The following is a 10,567-nucleotide window of genomic DNA, read 5'->3' as shown; positions in this document are numbered from 1 at the left end:
GGTTATGGCAATTTGGCTATTTGAATTTATTTTTTGAATAATCTGGAAGTAGAAAGTGGATGTCAATATTCGTGACCACAAAGCTATCAAATCACTGTAAAAACCCATTAGATCAAGAATGCCCTTTGGGGAATGAAACCTGTAGATCTTACCCAGTCTGTTCTATATGAGACTTTTGCCTCACACTAGCATATTTGAGCCTTAACTATTCTCTGAAGTGACCTAGAAATCCATTTAGTTCTATCAAACTTTCTTAGAGACATTAGGGATGGGAAATAGTCACCAGTGATGCAAAATATTTAAAATTGAAACTGCATGTAAATTAATTTAAAAATTATAACATAAACATTTTAGAGGATAGCAGGCATAGGCTTCCTTTTTTTATTTTTTATTAGTGTCACAAGTAGGCTTAACATTGCAATGTAGGCATTAACACTGCAATGAAGTTACTGTGAAAATCCCCTAGTCGCCACACTCCAGTGCCAGTGTTCGAGTACACTGAGGAAGAATTTAGCATGGTCAATGCACCTAAGCAGCACGTCTTTCAGACTGAGGGAGGAAACTGGAGCACCCAGAGAAAACCCACGCAAACACGAGGAGAACGTGCAGACTCCACACAGACAGTGACCCAAGCCGAGAATCAAACCTGGGCCCCGGCACTGTGAGGCAGCAGTGCTAATCACTGTGCTGTCCTTTTACCACATTCTGGTTCACTGAATTGCACACCACAAATGTACACGAGAACACAGAAAGCAGTGTCTACTCATATCATGGCCAATGCCACTTTGGGATAACTGTCACCATATGTACACTAGAGGCACAGTGGACCCTCCCCTTTCAGCAGGGCTGAGATCAGGTTCTCATTTCATGTTCAATCTGTATCCAAAAACTTCCTAGCATCGCATGTTGGTACACTTCTCTGCTGAACTGCCACAGTGCAATAATTAAAACAATTTTATATAAATATTTATACATCATATGTACATCATTCGGTCTTTTTTCCATAGAAATATATGTATATATTCTTCCTCTCTTCCTACACATAAATACAATATACACACAGATATATATTTGACATACAGATCGCAATTGGTGCATCAGTTAGTGCATAAGACTGCCACCCATTAGTAATAAAACATTTAGGATGCTTTATGTTATTTCACACATTTATCATTCTTAATTAATTAATCATAAAGCTGATTTTTTTTTCTATCAGTAATGATGGCACCATGGTTCTATTTTGACACGCCAACAATTTATCATTAATGCATCATTTATTTAAAATTTCCATAAGGAAATGGTGTGCTATGTGCATCTAATAAGATCACTTATTAAAAATACAAAAGTATGCTCCAATAGAGTTGGCGTCTGTTAATGATCTACCAGTGCATGCAAACTGTACGGGAAACAAAACATGTCTCTGACTTGACCAAGTAATGAAAGAACTAAAGTTAATGTCAATCCTAATTATAGTAAATAATTTGAAAATGTATTGTGGAGGAGACTGTTTAACGCGTTTGGTGTTCCCATGCAGATCTATCTTCTTCAGTATTTTTCAACTGGTGGGACATATAGTAACATTTCTACTGAAGTGTTCCCAGCAGATCAGTTCTCTCCCCACTGAACTCAGAGTCAAATATGTTCGGGAGTGAACCAACAGAGCATCTTTGCCTGATAGATCCATCACCAAAGTGCGGTGTAATCTCCAATGTGAGGTTCCTAAGCCTCTAACTTGACTGCTGCTGTTTATCAGCTCTTAGAAAGCTGGCACATTGGTACTTAACAGTCTAGGCCTCGCCTTGTTCACAAAACAGTCCCTTTTGAAAATATAACATTTCATGCAACTATTGATCTCTACATAAAAATAAATGATGGCATTGAGGACATGGGAATTTAATCTTAGTATCAGAATATTGAAAGCCACAGTGCTGTTCATTAATTAGATGGTGGTGTCTCCTTTATGGATTACAATGCTAAGCAGTCATTTCTTTGTGTTCAAGTACATAAGAGAATGGAAACTTCACAGGACTGTAATATTATAGCACTTTTCGTCCATACATTTTTGGAAGATGTTAATGGGCACACAAACACAATGGTCATTAATAGAAATCCATTGGCGTGTATACTTTTGAGAATGTGTTAAAATTAGATGCCTGTAACACCAGCCAGTGTTGGTTTCATGTCAGTTAGCCACAATAATGTGGAACATATGGAGCAACATATTTCATTAGCCCTATTGTCCCATAGTATTTCTACCTTAAGATATTGTTGATGATTCATTTGTGATGACCTAATGGAAATACCCTGTACAAATTTCGAACGTGGCACATATTTTAATAAAATGATCACTCTACCAGGCGATCTTTCATTCTAACAGAGATGTCATATTCATTGAAGTATCCATAAACAAAGCATACAACAATTACAGAAGGAGTGTGCTGATCATTTGTATTGAGAGGCATGTATCCCATAACGCAGCATAAACACTACATTTTGAAATGTGAGATAATTATTTCAGAACTCGTCAACACAAAATGACAGAGTTTGAATAAACATAGCTGTTCAGGGATAATATTCTTGGTATTTATTTCAGGTTGGGCACTTCCAACTGGTGCTTTACAGACTATTTAATGCCAATTTCTTTATACCTCAAAACTTTTGTAAATTCTACCACAGAATATTTTGTGTTATATCTGGAATATCTGGAAATACAGAACATTTTTTCTGTTTTAAAATCCATTGTAGAAAACTGTGTCTTTTTTTAAATCAAGGCCTCATTTTCAAATCAATTTCCTACAACACTTTTTTTCTGAAACACATTGGATGGAATCTTGTGCCCTTCAATAGAGCGAGTTCTTTAAATTGGGTGGGAGATTGGCGGGTGCCCGCCTGCCCCCCACCCCAAATAAATCTAGTGTGAGAAGGCTTGTGGACGTCTTTGTCACCCCACCACCAACTGAGGAATTGTCCACTTAAGAGCCTCATCCCATCACCACTGCCATTAACCCAATGGCGGGCAAGAAGTTGCAATGCAAGCAGCGTGACAAGCAAACCAATGCGGGCTTGTGTGTGGGCACCTAGGATAATGCGAGTGGTTGGGGTTGGTGGGGGGAGGTTGGGGGGTGGGTGAGAAATCCTTTGTTTGAAGGTACTCAGTGTCTGATTGAGAGACCCAACATCTGGAAGGGAAAGTGGGGAGGTGGGGGAGGTGGGACTGAAATAACATTCCCTGTTCTTGCTTCTGACCCTCCTCTGCTCCCCCACCTGCGAGCTCCCACCTCCCTCCACCCACGCCCTCATCACTCAGCTGTGGTTAGATCCCTCCTCGATCGGAGGTTTTGGGTGGGTGTAGTACCAGCAGCTGCCACCACCTTGAGTGGTTGGAGGTGATGGGGGGAGGGGGTGTGGTGAGGAGTCCTTTGTTTGACTGGCAGAACCTATGTTGTGAATCAAGGAGAAGGAGGTCAGATGTTTCATCTCTTTTGTCCATCCATTGACTCTGTCTACACTTCATGCCAAATTGGAAAAGAAGCCTGCATAATAAAGGACCCCATACACCCCAGACATACTCTCTTCCACCTTCTTCCATCGGGAAAAAGATACAAAAGTCTGAGGACACGTACCAACCGACTCAAAAACAGCTTCTTCCCTGCTGCCATCAGACTTTTCAATGGGCCTACCTTGCATTAAGTTGATCTTTCTCTACACCCTAGTTATGACTGTGACACTACATTCTGCACCCTCTCCTCTCCTTCCCTTTGTATGGTACATTTTGTCAGTATAGTGCGCAAGAAACAATACTTTTCACTGTACACTAATACATGTGACAATAATAAATCAAACCAAACCCTTGGCTCCCCAATGGTACCATCCTGAGTCAAGTGCTTTATCTAATAAACTGGCATCAGAGAGCTATTCAGATTCCAGTCTATTGCAAGTTGGTAGGAGTGATAACAACATAATTGTTCTACTTTGAAATATGTACAAACTTCGGAAAAGCCAAGTCAGTTAAGAAGATAAGATGTTCTCGTGATAAGGCAACAGTTGTCAGCTAACAAAAAAAATCATCCATCTGGAATGGAACACCAGTGAGAGGAGAATGGCTTTTATTTAGCAGATTTATAATGAATGTCACACAGGGGCCATCATTAAAAGCTTACAGAAAAAAATAGTTTGAAGCAAAGGGATTCTTGTGTGGGAGGTCAGGCATTACTTATTGGAGGGAAACAGAGTTAACCTTCAAGGTCAATGACTTTTTTTTATTCATTCATGGGATGTGCGCATCATTGACTAGGTCACCATTTTTATTGTCCGTCCCAAATTGCCCTTGAGAAAGTAGTGGTGAGCTGCCTTCTTCAACTGCTGTAGTCCATGTGGTGTAGGTACATCCCGAGTGCTGTTAGGGAGGCAGTTCCTGGATTTTGGCCCAGCGACAGTGAAGGACTGGCGATATATTTCCAAGTCAAATTGGTATGTGACTTCAAGGGGGACTTGAAGGTGGTGGTATTCGCATGCATCTGCTTCCCTCGTCCTTCTAGGTCGTAGATGTCACAGATTTGGAAAGCGCTGTCAAAGGATCCTTGGTGAGAAAGCCAGGTGAAAGGTCATCGAACTCTAACCTTGAGCAGAATCTTCCTATCTCAGTCCCTGCTGGAATGGTGGGATCATTTTTGGGTCAGGAATCCAGCTCACTGATTTGCACTCCTGGGGAGCAATCTATTCCTGCTGAAGAGACCAGCAGCATAGCGCTGAGCAGGCCACCGCGCATGCACCTATCTGTCAGAGCGGAGATCGGTGCATGCGCAGTGGCTCCACACTGCTGGCATCCTGATTGCTGGCCAGCCTCACAACCCCACATTGCGGCCACTCTGACCCTCCCTGTACGATCGCTGGTCTCCCAGGCCTCACCAGCCCTGATCTCTCAAATCCCCCATCCTCTCCTCACAGGCTCAATCACACCCCCATGGCAGCTCCGACCTCCCTCCCCCCCAACCAGGATGGCCAGCCCTGATCACCCCCTAACCTCCCTCTCCCAGCGATCCTCTGGCAGAGTGGCAGCGGGATCCCCCACCTCCACCAATTGGCCTCCCTAATAAGCCCCACCCCCTCTGGTCCTGACCCATGGCATTGCCCAATACCCGATGGGCAGTGCCAAGGTACCCCTTGGACAGTGCCAGGGGGCCAGTCTGGCACTGCCAGGCTAGCAGTGCCCAGAGGGTACTTCTCCTTATCGCCGATCTCCTCAAGGGGGCCTCAATGGCCTCTGTTCCCTGCAGTGGTGTCGGGCCACCTGTCCCTGTTAGTGGGGAGCAGTTGTCAACTGGAGTGAACTACTCCTGATGGGGGCGGGGGAACATTTGCGGGCCTAGAGACTTCAGTCCTGGGCCCACAAATTGGATGCAAATGTTAATTTCAATATTCAAATCATCTCCGCGCCAGCGTGGAGATTCGCGGAGACCCAGCCGCCCAACAGAGAGCTCGCTAAACAGCCTCCACTAATGTCTCCTGACCCGTTGCACAGAACAGTGCAGCAGGCTGGTAGAATCACCCCCTATATACAAAGAACAAAGAACAATACAGCACAGGAACAGGCCCTTCGGCCTTCCAAGCCTGCGCCGCTCCCTGGCCCAAACTAGACCATTCTTTTGTATTCCTCCATTCCCACTCCGTTCATGTGGCTATCTAGATAAGTCTTAAACGTTCCCAGTGTGTCCGCCTCCACCACCTTGTCCGGCAGCGCATTCCAGGCCCCCACCACCCTCCGCGTAAAATATGTCCTTCTGATATCCGTGTTAAACCTCCCCCCCCTCACCTTGAACCTATGACCCCTCATGAACGTCCCCACCGACCTGGGAAAAAGCTTCCCACCGTTCACCCTATCTATGCCTTTCATAATTTTATACGCCTCTATTAGGTCACCCCTCATCCTCCATCTTTCCAGTGAGAACAACCCCAGTTTACCCAATCTCTACTCATAACTAAGCCCTTCCATACCAGGCAACATCCTGGTAAACCTCCTCTGTACTCTCTCTAAAGCCTCCACGTCCTTCTGGTAGTGTGGTGACCAGAACTGGGCGCAGTATTCCAAATGCGGCCGAACCAACGATCTATACAAATGCAACATCAGACCCCAACTTCCAATATATCATTGGAATATCTATTGCATACAAGAAACTAAAATCCAACACCAAGAAAATGGCCAAATGTTATCCGCATGTACCATCACCTCTGGATTGAGAAAGAGCGCTTTAGTTGATAATGCTTTTTCAGGCCCTGGAATTATTTTTCCCTCTGGTTATCCTCTGTGGAGTCTTCCCCCATTTCAGCTGCTATTAAACTGCTTTGTTATTTTACATCCTGCTTTACAGCAAGCACATCTCCTATTCTATGACCAAGGAGTAATCCTCATGTCAGAGTGTAAGGGTCACTGTCCACACTGACTCACTGAGCTAAACACTATGGGGGAATCTTGTGCAAATTTGTCAAAGTGTCAGTTCTGGCGGGAATACTGGTGTGAAACTCGCCAGCTTCACCAGTCAGTTTTCTGTCCAGACCTTGAGACTGAAAGTAAAAAGAGAGAGTGGCGGGGTTTGCGCCATCGCTCTGGCGGAGCGGGGGCTCTTAGAACCGAATACTGGAGCCCCGATCACAAATAAGAAATAACTGCCCATCCCCCCACAAGCACAAATAATAGCCAACCTCCCCACCCCCCACTAACACCACCACAGAGGTATCTGGGGCCATTCTTCACCCCCACGCCTGATCATGCCCAATATCCCCATTACACTCAATGTCCACACCCCCCCCCCCCCCGCCCCAGCCACCAACACGAACAGATGAGTCCCCCACATTAGAGGTTTCTCTAGAGGATGCCCCTGGCACAGTGCCAACCTGGCAGTGCCGACCTTTGCTGAGGGCATTGTCTGGCTATGTGCCCCTCCCCAGGTGATGTCACACCAGCAAGGTATAAAAATGTAATGGGGGGGGGGGATAATTAGGTGATGGGGTGTATAATTATATTTAAATTTATTGAAATCTGTTAAAATCGGGTTCACACTCGTACGGGCGTGAACATGATGATGTCACCGGTTTGGATGGGGAAAATCGGAGATCGTGATTGTGCCGGCGAGATTTGCAATTTCCGGCTTTCCGGATTTTGATGGGGCGATCTCGCTCACGGAGAATCCGGACTCAAGATCCCGTCCACTGAGACAAGGGACAGGCTGGAGAGACACGATAAAATTTCACAAACCTGCATTTCAGATTTTGTGACAGAATTTGTCTAATTAATGAATTTAACAGAGCCACTGAATTTCTTAACGTGAGGCTCTGTGCCACCAGTGGGGCTCAACCAAGATTGTACGGATTCTAATTGAGCTCAATTTTCCTAAAGGTAGCGGGTTCGAGTTTTCCAGTGAACACTAAACTCAAGGCTGCTGCGACATGATTAATCTGAGGCAGAATTAAATGCTGATAAAGACCAGAAAATCATTCGAGGAACCAATTTGGTGCCTTGGCATCGACAGGACCACATGACCTATTATTAGATGATTGGGAGAACTGTCTGCAGTTTAAAATCAAAATCCTTCTCTTTCTGCCAATGTATTATTCAAAATAATGAATGAGTTACTATCTAAACAACTCTAGCAGAGTTAAATGGTAACAGAGGGTACTCACACGAGAAGCACCATATGCAGTGTAGGATTTGAAGAAACTGGATAAGTTATATTACACTAACATAGCACATTAATATTTTTATATGGAGTAATGTAAAAGGGAACATTCCTCACTAAACAGCTTTATACTATATTTTATGGTGCTTAGATTTTGGGCAAACTCATCTTCCAGTTCACTCGTAAATACATTCTAATAATCAGCACACTCTTCATTTATAACAGACATTACAATTCATTGGATATAATTTAAATGTGCTTTCAATATTACATATAATAGATGTTTACTTGACCCATAATCTGGCACAATTAATATATTACTTACACATATTTTTGAATGTATATTATGAAAGTCACCATCATCAATGTGTATAAAATGTTCAGAAAGTTGTGCTTGTAGCTGTTTTTTTTTATCTTGTTGCTCCAATGTTCTTATACTGACACAGGAGTAGGTGCTTGAAGGTTTTTTTGAAGGTAGCATTACACAGTGCATAGCAGGCTGGGTTGATGGTACTGTTGATGTAACAGAGCCAGTATCCAATAGTCCACACTGTGTTGGGGACGCAGATTGAACAGAAGGTGTTAATGAGCACCATGACATTGTATGGAGTCCAGGTGATGATAAATGCCAGGAGAATAGCCAGGATGGTCCTAGTCACCTTCTTCTCTCGGGTTACAGCGACCTTCTTCTTCTTAGCTGGGGTCTTGGTCATTTTAATGATCTTTTGGGCTGCTTTGATCTCTCTGTCACTTCCATTCTTGCTGCTACCTGGCACTATTTCTATTGTGGTGCCACAGTAGTCGCCTTTTTGAGAATTGCTAACCAGTTTTATGCACGAGAGTTTCGAGCTGTCCATCCTGAAACGGCTTTGTGTAGTAGAGATGTTTGTGCTCTCTTGGATCACCCCTTCCTCCTTCTGGTTGGATGGGACCACACTGAGGGAAGTTGACTCATTGGAGAGCTCCTTCTCCTCTCCTTGGCCACAATTATCAGTTGCTATGTCACCAGTTATTTTGCCATTTTGCATTTTGGCATGCGGCAACTCATCAGGAGCATTTGCGATGTTGTTATTGTTTGGTTTCATTATTTTGCCCTTCACTAAACTGGGAGAAACAGTGCCCTTGCTCGATTCAGGTGCCTTCTTATCCTTCTTTATTCGACTCTTACTGGCACGAGATATGTGCACGTACAAAATTGTCATAATGATTACAGGGAGATAGAAGGCAGCTATAGCAGTGCCAAAAGTGACAGCTGCATTTGAGAAGAACTGTACATAACACTCACCCTCCTCAACTGTTCGTCCCCCTACAATAAACTGCCAGAAGAGAATGGCAGGGGCCCACAGGATAAATGACAGCACCCAGGCAGCTGCGATCATCATCCCTGCCATCTTAGTTGTTCTCTTCACGGGGTAGCTAAGGGGCTTTGTCACGCAGAAGTAGCGGTCAAAGCTGATGATAAGAAGATTCATGACAGAGGCATTACTGACAACATAATCTAGAGCAAGCCACAAATCACACACCACTGGGCCCATGGGCCAGTAGCCAATTACAATATAAATGGTGTATAGATTCATAGAGAAAACACCGATAATCAAATCAGCACAGGCTAAGCTGAAAATAAAGTAGTTGTTAATAGTTTGTAAATGTCTGTTTACTTTGATGGAAACCATGACCAGAATGTTTCCTATAATGGTCACCAAACTTAAAGATCCCGCCACAATTACGATGAAGACCACTTCGACCGTTTTGTAAGAACTCCCACGCTCGGTGTCAAACAAGCCTGTTAGGTTGCTGAGAGATTCATTTGTCTCTGTTGAGTTTGCCATCGTTTCACTCTGAGGCGTAGTTAGCACTGACGAGGCCTAAACGTAGAAAAGAAAAAAATGATTAGGAAACATATTCCTGGTGTGTTGAAGTTACAAGACAACTGGTCACTAATTGAAGCTCTAACAGCAAGAATACACAAAACCATCTGTTCTTATCAACCTCAAAATCTTTGCCAGCAGGGATTCGGTCTTAATTAGGAATCATCTCATAGGTCACTTACTGTACAATTAATTATGAATTAATAGTTAATTACTTGTGTCGAAGTGAATAAAGAAGTTGATGAGTGACATTGCAAACATGTCTCACGGTTTTAGTTTCATTGATCCAATATGTCTAGGTGAATCATTTCTGTGTTCTGAAAACATTTGGTTGTTAAGGATAGAATACATTCACTCCCTTTCAAGTCTTAACGTCCATGTATGAAGACCGCAAACTCATGTAAACACTGAAAATCCAGATCACCTAGGGAACTGTTGGAAGAAGAACAGATGCACTGGTGTTATTCTCTCCGTCACAGAAAGAACAACCATCCTGTCCAATAAGCTCTCAGTCAGAGGCAGATGTGAAGCAGGGGCTTGGGGCTGCACCTCTGGGAGGGAGAGAAATATCTGAGATTGAGTCACTTTATGTTGATGTCATGCATTTCAAAACAGATGGCTATAGGGTCAAAATAATGGAGGCCTCACACCAGTTTTAATGATCTCACTTCTATAATTATCTTGCTTGTTTTAAGCGAACCATGCTAAATACAACAAATGAGGATCATAATCCTGATGCTGGTATTTCAAAGTAAAATTAGAAAATCCATCACGAGATTTAAAATGACGACAGTCTTCGCTGGAGCTAGTGCTGTAAAAACAAAATTACTCCATGACCTGCATTGCTGAATACTTAAACAGCTCATTTCACGTCTATTAAATATCTCAGGAAGAATAAGCAGTATTAATCAAGTACATACGAGTGGTTGGTTTGCTTGATTCAAGGCATTGGAAAGGAAAGATGCAGAAAGAGAAAGTCAGGAAAGGAATGATAGATAGTGGAGAGCGGCACATGTGAGGGTAAGA

General features: G+C 43.3%; 1 protein-coding gene across 1 annotated transcript; it reads right to left on the bottom strand.

Moving 5' to 3' along the window:
* Window positions 1-8,083: 8,083 nt before the first annotated feature.
* chrm2a (cholinergic receptor, muscarinic 2a) lies at window positions 8,084-9,502 on the bottom strand. The gene has a single exon (XM_078221177.1). It carries the CDS (start codon window positions 9,500-9,502, stop codon window positions 8,084-8,086), a length of 1,419 nt encoding a protein of 472 aa, XP_078077303.1.
* Between the last annotated feature and the right edge of the window lie 1,065 nt (window positions 9,503-10,567).

The sequence above is a fragment of the Mustelus asterias genome, chromosome 9, assembly GCF_964213995.1.
Source record: "Mustelus asterias chromosome 9, sMusAst1.hap1.1, whole genome shotgun sequence".
Lineage (NCBI taxonomy): Eukaryota > Metazoa > Chordata > Chondrichthyes > Carcharhiniformes > Triakidae > Mustelus > Mustelus asterias.
This window is presented reverse-complemented; position numbering and strand designations above follow the sequence as displayed.

Bases quoted from the DNA above. Each gene is read 5' to 3' on its own strand.
- chrm2a (XM_078221177.1), bottom strand. From the start codon at position 9,502: ATGGCAAACTCAACAGAGACAAATGAATCTCTCAGCAACCTAACAGGC.